Consider the following 20,708-nt stretch of genomic DNA (forward strand, 5'->3'; position numbering starts at 1 on the left):
TCAAATCATAATCTCCAGGCATCCTTTTTTTTTTTTTTTTTTTTTTTAAGATCTTGGGGGATTTCAATACAGAGGAATATTTAGAAACCCTTGTATTAAGGGTTTATAAAAATACAAAATTTGGGACTCTCAGAATTTACTAATAAAGTCCAGTTAGTTAATATCCTTCATGTGTACATGAAGTAGTCCCATGCTTCCTGCACTATGTCCGGAAGGCACATCCCTGGCCTTTCTTGCCTCTGCCTGCATCCTGGTCCTGCCCTTCACCCTCACCTGGCTTACCTTGTCCTAGGACTCATCACTCATCAGTCGGCACCTTTTAATTTGCCCTTATTCTACCTCTTTCCCCCAAACAAAACAACAAACAAACAGAGCACGGCCCAGTCCTTCCTACCCCAGAACAACATTCACTGTTCTCTGTGACTTCATCATCTGTCTGATCACCGACGCCGGTCCAGGTGTTGACTCTCAGCCTTGCTACGATGACGCAATGGCCATCCATGCTTAGAGTGCACCTAAGATTCTCACCGTTTGTCCTGGGCAGGGTTTGCCTGCTGAAGCTGCTCTCTCACAGGTCAGTGGTGACCTACTTATAAACACCACCTCTCCTTTCGTCTCTTCCTTTGTCTTTGGACATTCCAGCTTCCAAACACCATTCCTATCACGAAGCTTTATTTACAACCTTTGTTACTTAAAAAAAAGCGGTGGACAAATGTGTCGATGACATTTCTTATCATTCCTTAGAATATAGGTATCAGGAAACATGAAAATGAGAACACATAAATGCACCTCTGTGCAACACAAAGGGACGCTTTAGGGACACTGTACACCATATCCCCTATTAGTGTGAAAAGGTGGAAATGACCGGAGACGTGCATCATAGTGTAACATATAATAATGTAACAGTGCACACCAAAGGTAATCAAAGTGCATGTCATGTATCATAATGTAACAGTGCACTGCAGAGTTAATCAAAGTGCATGTTGACATGCACAAGATGAAGTAAGAGTATGGAAATACTGAGGTAAAAATATACTCAAGTGTTTAGCATAATTTTAACTCTTCCTAAAAATTATATGGATTTTTTTCACATTCCTACACACGAGGCACAGGGAATAAATTGTAAATCTCTTTGCTTCACTCCATTCATTACCATTTTTAACATTTTAACCCCAACTTCACTGGCATCAGACATCTCCCTTTTCTTTTTTTCTTTTTTTTTTTTTTGTTTTTTTTTGTTTTTTTTTTTTTTTTTGTTTTTCTGAGACACGATTTCTCTGTGTAGCTTTGCGCCTTTCCTGAATCTCACTCTGTAGACCAGGTTGGCCTTGAACTCACAAAGATCCACTTGCCTCTGCCTCCCGAGTGCTGGGATTAAAGGGATGTGCCACCACCACCCGGCCTGATATCTCCCTTTTCTTCCAAGTCATATTTTGAAAATGAGATCAAAGTTTACAAAACGTATTAATTGCATTCTTAATACATTCAGTTATTAATCTGGTTTGAGTTATTAATCAGAATTCTCCCATTTTCTAATAGCCCAAGAAACTTTGCTGAAAGTCCTATTGATTCAGGGATCTTGGACCAGGTTATTGTTGCTTATTATAAAGCCAACATCCAAGTTTCTCTCTGCATTAGAGAACTGAACTAGCATTCTCTAAGATGCTACGTGGAACTAATATCTGAGGGGATGTTTTCTTTGGGTTAAATATGATACCAAAACTATAGTAGCACAGCACAAAAGTATCTTGACAAACTGGTTTCTTCTGTCTATTGGATAAAGTACAGAATATTAATTTTACATTTAACATCTAATCTCATGTATATGGGGAAATATTGTTTACAGATTAAAGGAGAAGATGGAATCCAAATATGGACACTCTCCTTTTAATACTAAAAAAATTCAGAATTCAAGTTTTTTTTCTTAGAAAAAAAGCATGCATTTTTCCCTCAAAAATTCAAATAGTATGAAATTACCAAACATGTATTTCTCCCAGAAAGAAGTGAGTTTTACTAAGATAAATGTTTAAAATGAATGAACTATAATATGGATACAGTTAATATGAACCTGAAGTCATACAGAACAGTTTTCTTGTGTGTGTGTGTGTGTGTGTGTACACACGTGTGTGCATGTATGTGAGTTTGCTTGTTTTGGAACAAAGTCCTACTATGCAGTTCCAGGCTGGCCTGCAACCCTTGATTCTCTTGCCTTGGCCTCCTACGTGCTGGACTTACAGGCCTGCTTCATCACATACAACAGCATACATGATCTACATGTCATTTTTCATGTTCAGATAAGGAACTGAGGATTTGTGTGGACAACTGGCAGGTTTCATCATGTCCTGGCACTGGAAAGCCGGGTGGGCTCACGTATCTTCTTATTTCCATGTATATTCCAGCCCCCTTATTTCATGTATAATGGGGGAGAGGGTCCTGAATCACTGTGTGGGTTGGTTTCCTTTGTGGTCCTACTCAGCAGGTCTATCGATCCCATTCCCTTCCCCTCCATGAAAAAGATAATAGCAGAATAGAATGTGGGTTCTTAACTCCACATCTCCTCCATGCCTTGCAGTCTTAGAGACATCCTTCAACCCCTCTGACTGCTGCTTTTCCTGGTGCCTGATGGAGAAATAACAGCATGGCTGTGAGTGATAGCTGGGCTGGTTTGCAGGAGGCGTCTAGAGCAGTAGCTGGCAGACAGTAGGTACTCAGCAGAATGAGCTAAGACGACTTTTATTCTTCCTCTTAATCGTTTCTCTACAGGACATGAGGAAGTAGGAAACCCGTGTTAAGGGAGCCTTCCCTGTTTCAGCAATGACCGTGGTTGCCATCCCCCTCAGCTACAACCCTCGTAGAAGGAACGGAAATCCTTTGTTCATTTGCAGATAATTTCATAGCCCACATAGCCGAACACTCCACCTGATAGATGGGTGCTGCGTCTACGGAAGGAGGAAAGCATTCCCAGTGTGCAATTCCTATTCAGAAGACGGAGGCAAAACCGGCCACACTGCTACGCTAAGCCTTCACCTGCTTTATAAAAGAAAAATCTCCGAGCACTGGGGAATGAAGTCCTCTAAGCCCTTGTTCCATCTAAACATCTCAGAGACTAGTCGGAAAGCTCAGCAAGAAACCTATCTCGCACAGACAACTCCATCTCAACACATATGTGAGGACAGCAACCCTCTGACCAGATTCCTATTTTAGATTTCTCCTGTTCAAGTGAGGTCTCTCTATTTGTGTGCCCCGTGCCCTGGCAAGAGATCGAACATTAACTGAATAACAAATCTTATTTTGTGAAGTATTTGAAAGTGAGTACATTTTCTTTTTAAAGTTTGTAAGACAGAATGAAAAACAAGTTAAATAAATTCCCTTTAAAGATGGTGTGTTCAGGTATGTGTGTACAGTGTTCCTGCTTGGGGCTGAGAATGCACATGTGTGTGCACGCCTGAAGGTCTGGGGTGTGTGGTGATATTTCATTTGTGCTGAAATGTGGTGATACTTTATTTGTATGTTAATAAATAAAGTTTGTCTGGAGATCACAGGAAATAGCAAGCCATTTTACGTAAACATAGAAGTCAGGCAGTGGTAGCACACACCCTCAATCTGATTACTTAGCAGGCAGGGTCTCTGTGTGTTTGAGGCCACACTAGGGAACAGAGTGGAAGTGTGGTGACACACACCTTTAATCCCAGTACCAACCATGGAGACCTGGAGGTCTGTACAGACAGGCAGTGACAAGGAAGTGAGGTAGCTGGGCTAAGAGCCAATGAGAGGGCAGAACAGCAAGGCCATAAAGGCATGGGTAGACAGGAAGTAGCACGCATTTGGAAGCTGCAGAGTTGGTGAGGTAAGGTTAGCTGTGGCTTTCCCTATTTCCCTGATCTCTCTCAGGCTTTAACCTATATTTGGCTCCATGTTTTTTATTTAGTAAGACCATTTAGAAATTTGTCTACAGGGGCAGATGGCAGATGTCTTCCTTGATTACCCTCCATGTTATCCAAAAAAGGATCTCTCCTTGAATCTGGAGCTCACTAGATTAGACTAGGTGACAGTAGGTTAGACTAGATTAGACTAGACTAGATTAGACTAGCTGGCCAGTAAGCTCTAGGCATCCTTCTACCTCTCCTTAAAACTGGAGTTTCGCCAGGCGGTGGTGGTGCACGCCTTTAATCCCAGCACTCGGGAGGCAGAGCCAGGCGGATCTTTGTGAGTTCGAGGCCAGCCTGGGCTACCAAGTGAGTTCCAGGAAAGGCGCAAAGCTACACAGAGAAACCCTGTCTCGAAAAACCAAAAAAAAAAAACCAAAAAAAAAAAAAAAACAAAAAACTGGAGTTTCAAAAACAGACTCAGCTCTCAATGTGGATGCTGGGGATCTGAACTCAGGTCCTCACGCTTATGTGTCAAGCACTTTACCAAGAGAACTGTTTCCCATCCTGTAAACCACTTTTGATAGCCAAGGGCAGAGGTAAAGGAGAAAGGGCATGTTTTCAGGTGAGATTTGAAAAGGGCTGGGGAAGTTAATGAGGTGGAGAGAGCCAGTCAAGCGGCTCCAAATGGCAGGGTCTGACAGACAGGCCAGGAAGGGTGAGGAGAAGGGACAGACAGGCCTGGGCAGACAGGAGAAATGAGATCCAGCAGAGAGCGAGCATTCTCCACCCAGATGATAATCAATTTGGAATCTTATCACAGAGCAGAAGAGAGACCATTACAGGAGAATGCTGAAGGAGTCAGGAGACCAGACGCAGACAGATGGAGAAGTGCACAGGGACCAGCATGGAAAATGTGAGCCTATCATGAAAGAAGCAATCCCACTGAGAACAATGACATTGCTCTCAGTGACTGATTCAGCCTTGTTTGGAATAAGAGGTTTCACAGTGAAGAAGCGATAAAAAATGTTTTCTTTCATTAAGACAAAAAGTTAAAATGAATTATTATCTTTGATTGAGGCTGGACACAGAAAATTAATTTCCCAGTAAGAATTTTTTAAACACTGGATCAGGGTCACAGAATCTCAGTCTCTAAAGAGACTCGGAGGTCGCTTGAATAATACTTCAAAAGATAACCAGGCACGCCTCTGTGAGACTGTCCTTGCAGGAGAGAATTAAGAATAAGATTGCTGGCTATCTGAGACAGTGGAGTTTCAGGTCTCCCTGGAGACAGGGCCTAGATTAATGTCTGACCTTACATTTCGAGCACAACCGTCCCACGCCTAGGGCAGCTGTAGGGAGCAAAGGTGAGAAAGAAGAGAACCCGAGTGTGGCCACGACACCCCGTCTTTACATATTGTTCAGGGCCAGTGGTCCAGGCAACAGGAAGGAAGAGAACCTGAGTGTGGCCACGACACTCCATCTCTACATACATCAGAGCTAGTGGTCCAGGCAATGGGAAAGAAGGATTTTGAGAAGAAAGACAGTGAGGGAGAAAGGAAGCAGGATACATAGTAGGGGGCAGTTGGGCATCAGCCACAAACATCTCACTCAGATGCCCTATTGGTTAATAGAACTTCCTGGGGTCAGTTAATGGGACAGAGTCTGAGACTGCTCGTTCTACTCCAGATCACATGTGTATATGGGAAGCGAGAGGAAGTAAAATCAAACTGAAAATGAAGTACCACTTAGGCCAGGTGAAATAAAAACAAACAAACAAACAAACAAAAAATAAACACATTGGAACCTGGGTGTGAAGGCAGGTTTTGGACATGAGTTTGGGGCTACAAAGAATGTAATGGATGGCCATAACAACAAAGAGATAACTCAAAGGTGACCACATCCATGCTTCCTGTGGCATGCCAATAAGTATTCAATAGCTGATGTTCAACTTGGTTGAGTGAAACTTGGGACTGGGAAATGCCACGGTCGGCAGGGCATGAAAGTTCAGGACTTAGCGTCCTACTAGTCACACAGCAGAACTGCCTGCACACAGGGCCAGAGTCTGTCATGGGAGAATGAAAACATAACCATAATAAGAAGACAGGAACTCATCCGATTTGGAGGCACTGCGTCCCTTAACTTCAAAAGCAGCACTCCCCCATAAGCCGCTGAGCAGGTAGATGCCCCCCCCCCCCCGTCGTCTCCATTAGGAAAATTCCTTGGTCATAGGATGCTGGGGAGCTGAGAAAAAAATGTTATTGTGGGGATTTGGCTCCAAGGCTAGGGATTCAGCAGGCGTGGCTCACTGCAAAAGGGGAAATGGAGAAGATAGCACGCCTCTTCTAGATTTCAATGTTAGGTGCCCAAGGACACAGACAATGACTGGTCCTGGAGTGAGTCAGTGTTCCTACCACCATGCACCAGCTGGCTTTGGGGCCAGAGGTTATTTTATTTGCTGATGTGGGCAGGAAAAGGCAACTATACCCATTTATAGCAGTTGTTTAAAGACTTAATTAAAAAAAAAGATTCAATTTACAAATCCGAGACATGAAATATGTACCCCACTAAGATTGTGGGGTCCTGTGCCTATGCAGGTGACTCAAAGATCTAGAAGATACATATTAATAAGTATATATTATAACACCAACGAAGGAAAATTAGTTGTTATTCAATAATATGTTGACTAGAAGTAGTTCATACACCTATAAAATACCACAGTCCAGCTTCTACCCACAAAAACACTAGTTCTAGAAAAGTTACGGTTTCTGAATAGAGATTTGCTAATTGTCCAACAGACAGAAAAAGAATACACAGGTGAAGCCAAGCACTAAGAATGTGGTATCTATATGGAAACTTTTCATTTAATTACATCCCTTCTCCTTAAGAGAATTAAGAAAACATATAGGTGCCATACTGCTTTTTGTCTGAGTGGGTTAGCCACACATAGGAAGGTAGTTTTAGAGACACATAAAGCAAGTCTCCCTGCCCCAAGAATCTAGGTAAGGCTGGAGACACATGAGCGCTAATAAAGTTCTTGAAGCATTTCCTAAGAACACCCAGAAAATTCAATGCTCTGCCTCTTTTAACCAGCTACATCTGATTCTTTTTAACAGACAGTTTCTAAATGTCTCCCATATACAGGGCACTGGGCTAAGCATCTGGAAAGAGAGGATTGGGTACAGTCCTCAATGGGAGCAAAGAAATGCATGTGTTTGGGTATTGAGTGTGAGCTATGTGGATAGAGAGAATGGGCAGGAAAGCAGCCTCATTCAAATATATGTCTACCTGTACCCCACAATATCCAAAAAGGAGAATTTAAGGTTATAGTTCTATGTGTTTCTTTGTTTTATTATTCTACCCCAAGAAAACACCACATGGCTAGAGGTGGGTTGTGGAACTCACTGAATCATTTTGGAGCAACAGGTAGCATTGTTGAGACTTGAACTTTGACAAGGCCACACATGATTGGGAAGGTAAGGAGTCACAGTACTCAGGAGTCGTCTTCTTCTTCTTCTTCTTCTTCTTCTTCTTCTTCTTCTTCTTCTTCTTCTTCTTCTTCTCCTCCTCCTCCTCCTCCTCCTCCTCCTCCTCCTTCTTTTTCTCAAATATTTGAATAACCAGCCAAACACAGAGAATAGCCTCATGATAGCAAGGTGATACTTGCCATATGATGCCAATTCATGATGAACTGGAAGTTGTACATTAAATCCCAAGTAGAGTGTATACAAAGATTTTTGAGGAAATGTGAGGTACTACCTAGGAAAAAGGAGGATCCATATATCCCCTAATTGTCTTGGTATTTAGTCAACTATCTTAGAAAACAAGTTAAATCTCTTTTCAATGCAACAGATGAATGCTTCCATAGACTCAGAAAAAAAATGGGAAAATTTTTTTAAATGTAAGAACTAAAAATTATCTGGATTCACTGCCTTCCTTGAATGTAGAACCTATAAGAGAATTTCTTATTCGCATGACTAGAAATACTGCTTCAGTATTTTAAGAGCATTTATCCTCTCAACACCAAGATAAGTAAGTGCCCACATAGGCAGAGAACTTTTAAGAATGAGAGACCTGTCTTTAAGACTCTTAGCCAAGCTTCTCACATAAAGGATAGCCTTCTAACTCTGACTTATAAACAAGAATTGTACCCATTGGAAGGAATAAAATCAAACATAATGTGCAACCTTATACTCACAGCCTAATTTGAAAGCAATGGCCTGCCTGCTCCTAAGGAGCATTCTGCTATCCACACAATTTTCAACTGCGCCCAGGAAGTTAGCAGACGGTATTTATTCTCTTTCCTGTTACTGATGTCTGCTCTATTTGTCAGTATTTGCTCTGTGCTCATTCTTCTGCCAAATAAAATATTAATTGCATTTTTAGCTGCCCTGCTGGTGATCAAAGAACTCTGATATGTCAGGCTAAACTGATAGAAATAGCATCCATTAACATATTTATAGGTTCAGGGCTTCTAGAACATAATTACACCCATTAATTACTTGGCGGTACTCGATTACAGGCTGAAAATGAAAGGCATCTCCAGCCGCCTCTTTCTACACAGACCAAAGTTTCTTCTTCAGTAATATGCTTTCTCTAAAGATTTATCCAAGGGAAGCAAGGCAAGAGAAACTTATCCTTCTCCATGTTTAGAAGGGCAGATCACTAAAAGGAACCATTCACTAACTTTGAGATAGAATGTCTACAAGATAAACCAGATCAAGGCCGATTTCAAAGAAAAGCGCACTTGAAGTGTTACACAGATTTCATTCATATTTGAGAGTTCTAAGAGAGACAATTTCAAGCTGACAAATCTCGATGTTAAGGTATGAAGCCATGACTGTATTTTTACTTTCAAATAAACTTCAAATATCACATAGGACCAAATAATTTTGAATCTTCTACAAATTTGCACATGTACTTCTAACACATGTACAAGCAGAGGATGGGGGAGGAAGAGGAGAGGGAGAGAGGAAGGGAGGGAGAGAGGAAGAGGAGAGGAGAGGAGAGGAGAGGAGAGGAGAGAAGAGAGAGAGAGAGAGAGAGAGAGAGAGAGAGAGAGAGAGAGAGAGAGAGAGAGAGAGAGAGAAGAGAGAGAGAGAGAGAGAGGAGAGAGAGAGAGAGAGAGAGAATGAGAATTAAAACTGTCCTGGGAAAAAGCTCATGAGATTTGAGAAATTAATAAACAATTATTGTGTGGACTGAGCAGCTGTGCAGGTCCCAAAGCTGCCAGGTGCATTTTGTGTGTGTGCCACAGAAAGGACAGTCATGCAGGCTTGACTCCTCTTGACCAGTTAATCAGCATGCAAAATGACGGTTTCCCGTAATAACTTCAGCCCCAGCCCCAGACACATCGGCTTTTCAGCAAGGAATGAAGTCATTTAAAAAAAAAAAAAAATCACACTAGCTTCTCCCCGCCACACACACACAATTTCAGCAGGAACCCAGGCAGGAGGAAAGACCCGCAGGAAGCCCAGACCTGGGAGTCTACCTGTACAGAGAGATCTGCACAGATTTCTCTGAGTTCTTTGTTGCCCGACAATAAACTGTAAAAGGCAGTCATATTTGAAAGTAGCAAAACCGTTTCAGCTGTGGTTCTGGGATGCGCAAGCAGAACAACGGAGTGAATAGGAAGGAGAGCAGCCTACCTTTGGTAAGTCGCCTTAGAATCTGACAGCGGCATTTAAAGGAGACAGCTATCATTCTTGCGCCCTGCTTCTCAGGCAAAGTGTACTCGGGGCTCTGCTCTGGTGGCTGCAGCGGCGAGCAGCAGCATATGAATTCCTTGCACACATACCAGGAGAAAGGTAGTCCCAGTGGGGAGAGACAAAGCTTAATTCCTCTTGGCTGATGCAGAGGTCCGCCACATGTCATCTGGCAAAGCTGTGTCATTCACTACCACTACCACCGCCACCGCTGCCCGTCACAGCCTCCTCCCCCTTGCTCCATCACAATGGCTTAGAAAGTAAAGCTGTTTCGATAGCAACAAAGCACCAGATAGGAGAAGAGCGGGGACCAGGCTGGGAGAGGAGCCATTCCATAAATCTAACACTAAGCACTGTGCAATGCATTCTGTTTCGGGGCGAAGGCTGTGCATTCCAGAGAGTGCAGGTGCCCCCAACCCCTTGCATCTCAGCAGCCAGTCAGTATCCCTTAGCCATCTCATGTGATGGGAAAGGCGAGGGATGCTTGCACTCTTACTTTACGAAGAAGTGTGTGTGTGTGTGTGTGTGTGTGTGTGTGTGTGTGTGTGTGTGTGATATACTATATTCTTCCAGCCGTGGTGCATAAGGGAGGCAAAGGAGCAGTACAGCTTATGTGAGAGATTCAGGAGAGCATCATAGTTTTGCCTATAGCTGAGAGGCAGACCTTTGATGTGCCTGGAAAGGTCTATGTGGCACTTTTCAAAGCTCCGAGGGTCAAGGCAGTACTGGTTTGTGGATATGGAATGCAAGAAAGGCTGAGGGAAGGAGTTGTTCACGGCGATGGTGTCCCAAGTCCTTTCATCCCTCTTTCCAAAAAAAATGCCTTGGCTGGAGAGCAACAGAGTGAAGGCTGTTTGTAAAGATACCAGGAATAAAAGCAAACAGGGCCAACCATTCCCATTGTTCATGTACCTTATTATCTTATATTTCCCAAACAGCCCGCCCCCCCCCCCCCCCCCCCGCCAGCCACTCTTTTCAATATGCAAATCAAACAGTCTTGCAATGCAGCATGTATGGGTGAGGATCTGCTCCAGTGGAGGGGAATGAACAGGCCCTTCGCAGCCCATTCACAAAGTGACAAGAGGTGGAGCCCATTTCTTCATCCGCCGGCACCAGCCCACTCACAACTCCGTCGCCACAAACCGACATCTGCTGTGGGATTTCCATCGAAACCCAGACATCTCTCCCAGGAGTTAACCCGGACAGGGGGGAAAATCAGACTGCCGGTCAGAAACTTCGACAACAGAAGTCCGTCAGCCGCTCCGAAGAAAAGACATCGGTGTTTAAACTGTTTCATTACTATTACCGGAATATGAACTGTCCATCTAATTTTATTCTCGACTCTTCCAGTCCTATCCCCGCACCCCCAAATAAATCTTTTAAGGGCCAGTGAGATGGTGAGTAAAGGTGCTTCCTGCATGGGCCTGGCAACCTGGGCTGCATCCAGAGGGTCTACATGGCGAAAAGAAAAGAAAAAAACCTACCCCTGAGGGTTGTTTTCTGACTCCCACACTCACGTGCATGCATGCACATTTTAAAAATGTGACAGTCTTTAGAGCTAGATTCTAAAATAACTTCTACTATTTCAAACCCAGTGATTGCATCTTCTCTTCATTCATAAATTCCACGTCACCCTAAGCAATTTCCCTTCATCAATAGGGAATGCCAAGACTTGCCCTTTGGAGCCCAATGGAAAAATAACCTATGTATGAGAAACAGCTGACCCTCATGAGCGTCTACATGAAAGGATTTGAAAGGGACAGAATTCTCTTAACAAAGATGGTCTACCTAAAGCCACCAGCCACCATTAGCCAACAGGAACGGCAATATTAAATGGATTGTGGGTCTCCTGCATATTAAATAGCTCAAATACCATAATTTTTAAAAGAATGATACCCTCGATCGTTTTTTTGTTCCTTTTAGGCCATCTCCAGAAATATTTTAGTCGCCTGGTATTTTTTTTTTTTTTTTTTTTTGTTCTGAATAGGAATAAACCTAGCTGCCAGAGGCTTGGATTATTAGTTAATGTGAGGTGAATATTTATAGCTCTCTCCTTTCAAGAGCCTTCCCCGAATCTAACACCTTTCCTGAAATCCAGGCCCTCCCAATATGCACCTGTCAAACAGCATTAACATAATCTTACTTGGGAAACGTTACTACTCTGCTTCCTTTTATTAATGTCTATTCAGATAAATCTCAAAATCTTTCAGGAACCTCTTGCCCCTCTGCTACCACACAGCTTCAAATCAAATTTGCTTCTTCTTTAAGGCTAAGATGGTCCAATATTTCCCACTTTTACTAGGACATTCAGCTCCCCTGCCCCACTTCTTTGGTCCCAAGAAAGATCTTCAGGTCAATTAAAATATCCCATTTTTTTTTTTTTCTGGCAGGAGAAACAGTTCATCCTGGAGCACTCTGGAAGGCTCCTGAGGGTCTGCCCTAAGGGCTACCTTTGCTCTTTGGATTTTGTGAAGCTAATCCTAGTAGCCAGCTCAGGTTCTAGACCAGACATGAGCCCTTGAGAAAGCCCTTTTCCTGGACAAGAGGGCATCTCCTGTGTGGTCCTACCTCTTTCTTATTCCGGGCCCTCCAGTAGCCAGAAGCTTCCCTGGCAATAGTTCCTAGGTCAGTCCATCTACCTCAGTTAGACACTCTCTGTCCTTTCTGCCTGATGCAAACTGAGCCTTGGAGATGGAACTCCAACATCAGCAGAACCTCCCCGAGATGCACTTTTTCTGTCTTACAACTTACTGACCTGCCGGCCAAAGGTCTCAAGTGCCCAAGGAATTCTGGTGGCACTCATCCTCAGCCTCCTCTCAGGAACCCTCTGGACAGAATGGCACACATTTCTTGCATACAAGTTTAATATAACCATGAATCTTTGGGCCACATAAGCACTCCCTGTCACCTAGAAGTGGCTCAACCTTACAGGAAGCTTGGATTTCACACCATGCTCCCCAAAGGGCACCAAGTAGTGGCTAAAAAAATGATAAAGCATCAAAATGTTATCAAATGCTATGTCTGATGAAGCTGTAGAATAATCTGGAGGGGAGTTTAAGTGTCAGTTCAGGAGTATCGGCTTATTTTAAGACAATAGCAAACAAAGCAAATGAACAAATAAAACCCTTTAGCCTCAATATATAAAAACACGGGCTTGCTGGATTTGGAGCAGATCAATCCCTGAGAATGATAACTTGTTTCAGGGCTTCTATAAATGTTGGCTTCCTGAAGGCATAATGTAAGGATATTACATCTACACAGAATTTAACGTATCAATGGGATGGCTCCGTTCAGATTTTTGTTTCAGGTACAGACTGGTTCTCAGGCAGATGACTCAGCTGGTGCACATTTAAGAGCAAGAAGAAACAAAACTCCTCACCCCTGCCTGCGTACGTAGCTCCGCACAGATGGAACCTGGAGTTGGCATAGGATAGGCAAGCAGTCTTTTCTCAGGCTCCATCCCCAGCCCTGGGTAGTCTTTCTATTTATAGCTTTCTTACAATTTCCTCTCCTCTGAGAGAAATGTGATGACCCTTTAAGTACTGGCATACATTACAGCCGGCAGGGGGTGCCAAGAGACTGTCTTTCTCAGCCCTTCTGGTGCCCAACCCTGCCCACGTCCAAGTCATCTGCAGCAAGGCTAATTAATGTGTGTATGGGAACACTGTGACTGCAGCCACAACCAGGTGGTTGCTAAGGTAGACACACTTTGGTAGGAGATCATTGTGAGCCAAGGGTTTACCATTTCTGTCCCTTCAGATTGGCTGATATCTTTGGTCATGATTTTTTTTTGGGGGGGGGGGTTGAGACAGGGTTTTTCTGTGTGGTTTTGGAGCCTGTCCTGGATCTTGCTCTGTAGACCAGGCTGGCCTTGAACTCATAGAGCTCTGGGTCTGCCTCCTGAGTGCTAGGATTAAAGGCATGTGCCACGGCTGCCCTGCTGGTCATGATATTTTAATAGCATTGATTTCATAAGATGAGGTTGGGAGGGATAGGTAAAAATCAAAACAAAGCAAGATCTTCAAGCTTGCTCATGTTATTAAAGTGACCATAACACATCAGGATGTGGACACAGAGACTGTATTTGTCTTGTTCGATTAATTTTTCACATGTTTGTTTTTCTATATCAAAATAATTGTGTTCATGGAGTGTTTTGATAATCAAGAAGAAAAGGTCTTTGCAAACCTCAAGTTCCTTTCCATATACATATACCTGGGAAATTAATAATTAAATGAAAAATGGGATCAGCTATAAATACCTCATTCTTTGATATCATTAGAATCAAGGTAATTGAAAAACTACAATTTGATTGCAATATTCTCTCCTTCGAGTGATTTCATAAATCTGTTAGGAAACACAATCGGTAGATCTCACTTGTGAACTTATTATTTTAACAATTGTCTTTTGCATTCCTTGAAGGCAATTGCCTCAAAATGCTCAAAACATTTAAGTTATTTTTTAAACAACATAGGACATTCTTAACTGGCTCATATTGAGTACACCGATTTTTTTTCCCCCTCACAGCTAATAATGGTTGGCCCACAATGATGCTCTTTAGGAAGTGTTATTCAGACAGGTTATGTTTTTAAAATAAAAGCCCCAATAGCCAATCTTTCTGGTATTTGCTTACCTATCCAAACACATATACCCTTCACTGTACCAAAGGAAGAACGCTGACCACGCTTAACATGAGGAGGTCCAGAAGCCCAGAGTTAGAACTAGAAAATCTTGTCTGCTAAGAGCCTGTGGTGGGACATGTTCAGCAATGGGACATGTGACAATTAGGGAAGACAATAGATGAGGAGATATGCTGGAAGTCAACCACGCCTTTGATGGTCCAGGTTCAGTGTCACCATTTATGGAGGCACCGTGTAAAGAAGAGATGGGGTTCCAGTTGGCCATATGCCCTCCAGGAGTTACTTCTTCCTGCTGTGTGTTTGGAAGGGATCATGTGAAGGGCTATTCCAATGACCGACTTCACTTGTGTCCTTAGGTCCAGAGAACAGTCTCAGGCTTTATAACCACCACACACTCTGTAGAAACAGAATGGCACAGCCCAGCATTTGGTCACAGAACATTCATTCTTCCCAGTGGCCCTGTGTGATGAGGTGGATTATTTCCTCAGAAGACCACAGGGGAGTGGGAGCGAAAGCTAACAAGGCTGACCCCTTCCTTCTCTTCTGCCTCCGGCCCTTTAATGGTAGAATTCTCTCAGGCTGTGTCCTAACGTTGTAGGGAATTAACATTGTTTTAGTTCTTCAACAATTCATCTATTCCCAGGTTCTGGGAATGACTCTTCTATTTTTACTTTCAAATATTGCTTATCAGCTCAAAATTGCTTTCCTATTCTGGAACTATCTTCCTGGATTCTTGACTCCAGCATCTGTAGACACCCATCACAGACATCTCAACTTAGATTGAGTCACAGCTAGCTTCCTATTTGTTCCTTAACAGGAAACCTGCTTTCCTATATGACACCATCACCAACTTCCTCAATAGGCTGACTCATGGTTATGAAAACCCCTCTGTCCCATTCAGGGTGACTATTGATGGGTGATGTCGCTCTGTATGCTGTGAATGTGTTGCTCTGATTGGTTGATAAATAAAATACTAATTGGCCAATAGCCAGGCAGGAAGTATAGGTGGGATAAGCAGACAAGGAGAATTCTGGGAACAGGAAGGCTGAGAGTCAGGAGTCACCATCCAGACACAGAGCAAACAAGATGTGAAGGCAGAATTGAGAAAAGGTACCAAGCCACATGGCTAAACATAAATAAGAATTATGGGTTAATTTAAGTGTAAGAGCTAGTCAGTAATAAGTTTGAGGTAATGGCCATACAGTTCATAAATAATAAACGTCTCTGTGTGTTTACTTGGGTCTGAGCAGCTGTGAGACTGGCTGGTGAGAGAGATTTGTCCTGACTGAGGACCAACCTGGAGATAGGAAAACTTCAGCTACAGACTATTGTGATGAAACACCATGACCAAAGCAACTTGGGGAGGAAAGGGTATCAGTCCATCAATGAGGGAAGTCAGGGCAGGAACTCAAAAAGGGCAAGAACCTGGAGGCAGGAGCAGATGCAGAGGCCATGGAGGGGTGCTGCTTACTGGCTTGTTCCTCATGGCTTTTTCAGCCTACTTTCTTATAGAACCCAGGACCACTAGCCCAGGGATAGCACCATCCACCATGGGCTGGGCCCTCCCCCATCAACCACTAATTAAGAAAATATCCTACAGGCCTGTCTACAGCCCCATCTTATGGAGGCATTTTCTCAGCTGAGGCTTTCTCCTCTCCAGTGACTGCACTTGTGATAAGTTGACAGAAAACTAGCCTGCAAGTCCTCTGAGCACATTCCATTTTTGACCACCAAAATCCTAGGCCACACCTGTACATGTACTGTTTAGCTGGGGTTTATTTTTCTTAAAAAGAAAGAAAGAATTGCTTGCTTTATTCAGCAGTTGCATTATTCTAGCCCCCAGTGTACCTGACCTGAGTGGGGGATAGCCCTCCTATCTCAGGGTATAATCTGGGACCAACACTCATTGCCATTTGTATGAGTGTCTAAGCTGCTATTTGAGCGAAGCATAACTCTTTGAGTCTTGTACTAATACTAAAAATTCATTCTCTTTGTGTTCCGTATGGGCTACATTAGAAGATGCTTCCATAAGTAATCTCACTTAGTTTTGGACAACACCCCAGCCTGAGCTGTGTTCCATACTGAGACCAACAATGTGCAGCTCACTTGGCAAAGAAGTACATTATTGAGGAATAAAGAAAAGTGGATGATCCGATAGGAAAAATGATCTATAGTTCTTAAAATCCTCATAGGCAAAATAAAACAATTGTAAACGCATGGACAAAAGCCGGCTCATGCATTTTATGCAAACCCAGAGTGTGATGGTGGCCTTGTGTCCTAGGAAGAAGGCAGGAAACACATCTGTTTACACCACCTAGCCAAAGGAGAGACACTGTGTGCCAGGAAACCAGGCCAGGTCAGGTGGGACCTAGCAGAAGAATTCGGTGTGGTGCTGCCTTGGAGTTCTGTTTTTGCACTTGGCCGACAGACCGTCGTTCCCTGCTTATTCTCTCCACATCACTAAACACCATCCACCACACTACTTAAATAATTGATCTGCTTACAGCTCCTCCCCACTCCCAACAGGGTTTTATGTTTTAATGAGGGAAAGACTTTTTTTTCTTTTCTTTTCTTTTTTGGTCTGTTTTGTTCATTGCACAGCTTAGCTCCTAGCATATAGCTCATTCTCAATGAATTTACATTCAATAAAGTTAGTGGGGAGCTTCCCTTAGAATGGCCTGTCTTTATAGGCACTGTGTCTAAAGCTTGCATATAAAAGAGAAAGTTAAAAAATTACTTTAAATGCCAAAGCAGAACCCTTCCACTTTGAGAGGGAAGTCCCCCCACATAACAACAGGCGTCTTGCGCGTTGCCTGTCTGTGGAGGGAAAGGGGAGAGGGATGCACCTTGAGTGCCCCTAAGATTTACATCTGGTGCTTCCGATGAGATGATTCATAATGACGCTGCTGTTTCCCACTATGAGGAAACACGCAAGCCAGCTGGTTTTCCACTCCTCTGAGGCAGCAAGAGCAACCAAGAGACAGGCCTCATATGGAACAGATGTTAAAATCCAAAGAATTCTCTTTGGCTTGGCTCTGAGTGAAGGAAGACATAAATACATTTGTCCTCAGTGCAGGCTCTGGCCTAGCAAGTGTACTTATGGCCTGCGGAGGGGATTAGGCAATGGCACAGTAATGGACTGCTTAAAAACTTTCTATAGTTGGTAGCACATGCGTACACACCACTTAGCGTCCCATCCGCAACAAAGCATCTAACCACAACCAGCTCCAAACTGGCCTTCTTGCGGTTTTTGTAGCTACTGTGATGATTCGGGTCCTGCCCGCTAGGAGTTAAGCCACCTATAGTCAGAACGCATGCGCTGAGAAGAAATGATAAGGGAGCCCGTCCGTTTCACTCAGAATACATTAATATTGCCTATCGATATGCCAGAATCTAAAACTTTAAATAAAGGAGGGAACGGTAAGTCTTGGTAGAGTTAGTGTTTCTGAGCCAGTGAAGTGCACACACTCCACCGTTCCTTAGAGCAGGGTTAAATCATGGGTCATTACGACACATGCAATTAGGAGGCAAATGCTTAATCACAAGCGATGGCAATGACGGGAGAGATCAAACACCGGGAAAGTCAAATGTGGGAAGAAGAGGCCAAAATGAAAAGGTATCTAAGGACTCGGCAGTCTCGGTCAAGTTCCTAATGCCTCCTTTGCATTGGCCATCAGAATGTGCCCCAAGGTACAGTCACAAAGCACATGGATGAGGGTGAAATTTTAACTCAGAACATGAAATATGGACTCCTGAATTCTAACTAATAAACTATAGACCCACTCTGGACAAACTGTCATTTAATGCACATGAACTGTGTAAGCTGTGTATCATTGAGCTCCCATCTCCTCTTTAGAGAAACAGTGCCTTGGTTTACTTTGGGGACCTACTCTGTCCTCATGGTAGAGAGACAGGCTCCCTCCCACCTCTCCACCACCAGGCCTGACCAAGGAGCATATCAGCCTCCTAGGCACAGGAATAAGCAGTCCTACAAGCCAGGCTGATGAGCTGCAACCTCAGAACTTCTGTTAGAAGTCCCCAAAAGAAGACACGCTCATGTCACTGGGGTTAGGTTTTCATTGCTGTGAAGAGACACCATGACCATGGCAACTCTTATAAAGGAAAACATTTCATTGTGTCTGGCTTACAGGTTTAGTTCATTATTGTCATGGTGGGAAGCATGCAGGCAGACATGGTGCTGGAGGTGGCTGAGCATTCTACATCTTGATCCACAGGCAGCAAAGGAGACTGCCACATGAGGCCTAGCTTGAGCATGTAAGACCTCAAAGCCCACCTCCACAGTGACACACTTCCTCCAGCAAGGCCACACCTCCTAATAATGCCACTCTCTATGGGCATATGGGGGCCATTTTTATTCAAACCACCACACTGGAAATGTTAGGCTATGAGCTTGGAGCTGCCATATTTTCTCCATTTGGAAAGAAGCTGACATGGATTCTTACCAGGACGGAGGAAAACAGAATCACAAACAGAAGGCATGTCCTCAGCTGGCCAGTGGGCATTGCTGCTGAGAGATGATTGAATAATGAAGGTCCCGAACACCCAATGAATGAATCTATCTGTTGACAGGTTCATACTTTGATGGCATAATTGGGAGATGATAGACACTGGGAAGTGGAGCCTCATGGAAGATGCAGGTCTGAGGGAGTGCCCTTGAAGAGTAGGCCCTCTCTCCTCAATCTCTCCCTGCTTGCTAGCCATTGTGTGGTGAGCAGCAATGTTCTACTATACCCTCCAATAGGTCATGTTTCCCATGATGCTCTGCCTAATCACAGGCCCTGAGCAACGGAGGCAAGCATGGGCTAAAATGACTGAAAGTGTGATCCAAAATAAATCCTCATTCCCTTGTGTTTTTTTTTTAATTTCTATTTTTAGTTGTTTTTTTCATAGCAAGGAACCAATGACTAACACAGTATTGTATTAGCATGCATGTGTGTATTGGCGTATATGTGCTAAAAGGCTCCAGTGTTGGCCGTGTAAGATGCATAGATCCATAAACAAGGAAAGGGAATGGCTTACTTCTGCGCCTCTCTCAGGAGAAATCTACATTTTTATCAAGTTGCAAAGGATTCTGTGAACCATTTCTTGTGTTTCTGAGTTCATTATCACTACTTGAAGGTCGCCTCTCCCTCACTTCAAACACCAGTGCCCATATATTTCACTTTGCTTTCCATAAAAATAACATGAACTGCTCCTCGGAGACGTTCTGCAAACACTTTCAATCACCGATCACTGCCTGAGAAAACAAAAAAAGTAGATGGATTGCAGGCCTCTTCTAACAAAGCCTTTAGAAAAGAGGAAAAAACTGAGACGTTCATAAAAATGAAAGAGCTGAGGAAATTAGAGAAAAGAGAAAAGCAGTCAAATGATGAAGACGACCTAAATTGAGATTGCCCCTGTCCTCAGACATCTTAGCAACTAACTGTGTGAGCTTCCGAAGCCAGCCAGCACAGGCCATCTAGTGTATTGGGTCCTCATCAGGCTGGGCAGCTGCTTGAGGGCAGCTGAGGATCAGAAGGAGTCCAGGACTCAGGCATCCTGGCTGGGATCTCACTTAATGACCAAATGCAGCCAGACACCTGGCGATAGCCTAATCGAGCTTCTCATCATAGAGGATTAACCTTCAGGAGTTATATACACCACCAGAGTGTTTATATAGCTATGACAAAGCCTATGTCCACAAGAATTCAACAGAGAATCCAAGCAATAGGACCAGAGACAGGAAATAGCCAAATCCACAGGTGAAGGAGGAGGTGAAGAGCGGTCAATGTTAAAAAGATTAAGATAAAGAAGCTGGTGAGATGGGAGGAGCTTGGATTCTGGTAAGAATTCAGGGAACCTGCTAGGCCATGGTGCTTGTTGTTACCCTTACCCTGTGTTTATTGCTGACACTGCCATTACCTCGTGGCTTGCACTCATATGAGGTCCTGAGTGTTGAGCATGGGCTAAGGAAATTCACATTTTCTCCTTGAATTCTCACAAAAGGGCCCTCCTTCTAGGTTTGCTCAGGTGAAAATGGTAAGCAAGATAAATGTACACATTTGAAATGAACAGCACAATGAGTTGTTCACACGTGTGTTGTGAAATGATTGGCAGGATGAATGAACACACCTGCTGTTGCCCCTGGTTACCGTGTGTGCTGACGACACTTAGATTCTGCCCTCCCCACAATATAGTGTTTTCCGCAGTCATCACATTAGCGGATACGCATCCCTGGATCTTAGTCCTCTTGGGTTTTACTCTTTAACCAACATCCCATTTATCTCCCCAACCCTGATCCGCTTTCTTCTTCCATGAGCTTGACTTCTTAGACTCCACAGAAGAGCAGGGACATGGAGTACTTATCTTTCTAAATTTTCCTTGTCATACTTCCTGTAAAAGTTTAACATTGGATGGACCACAAAAGTCCAAGTGCTCAAGGCCTGGTCCCCAGGACAGCAATGCTAAAGATGGAACTTCCGTAAGGTAGGGCCTTGCGG

At 43.6% G+C, this 20,708-nt stretch overlaps 1 protein-coding gene across 13 annotated transcripts in view; it reads right to left on the reverse strand.

Annotated features, from left to right (window-relative positions):
* The window catches only part of Grip1 (glutamate receptor interacting protein 1), a 649,740-nt gene that overhangs the window by 267,435 nt on the left and 361,597 nt on the right, over positions 1–20,708 (reverse strand). For 2 of the 13 annotated variants that reach the window (XM_028869624.2, XM_028869614.2), the window contains exon 1: positions 9,515–10,466. The exons of 8 other annotated variants lie outside the window; for them this stretch is intronic. In XM_028869624.2, coding sequence (XP_028725457.1) covers positions 9,515–9,758 — 244 coding nt within the window. In that variant the 5' untranslated portion in view covers positions 9,759–10,466. Of the gene's footprint in view, positions 1–9,514; positions 10,470–20,708 lie in introns of those variants that run through there. 3 more of the 13 variants (XM_028869613.2, XM_028869615.2, XM_028869623.2) reach the window with 3 other exon arrangements.

Source organism: Peromyscus leucopus, chromosome 18 (assembly GCF_004664715.2).
Source record: "Peromyscus leucopus breed LL Stock chromosome 18, UCI_PerLeu_2.1, whole genome shotgun sequence".
In the NCBI taxonomy this organism is placed as follows: Eukaryota; Metazoa; Chordata; class Mammalia; order Rodentia; family Cricetidae; genus Peromyscus; species Peromyscus leucopus.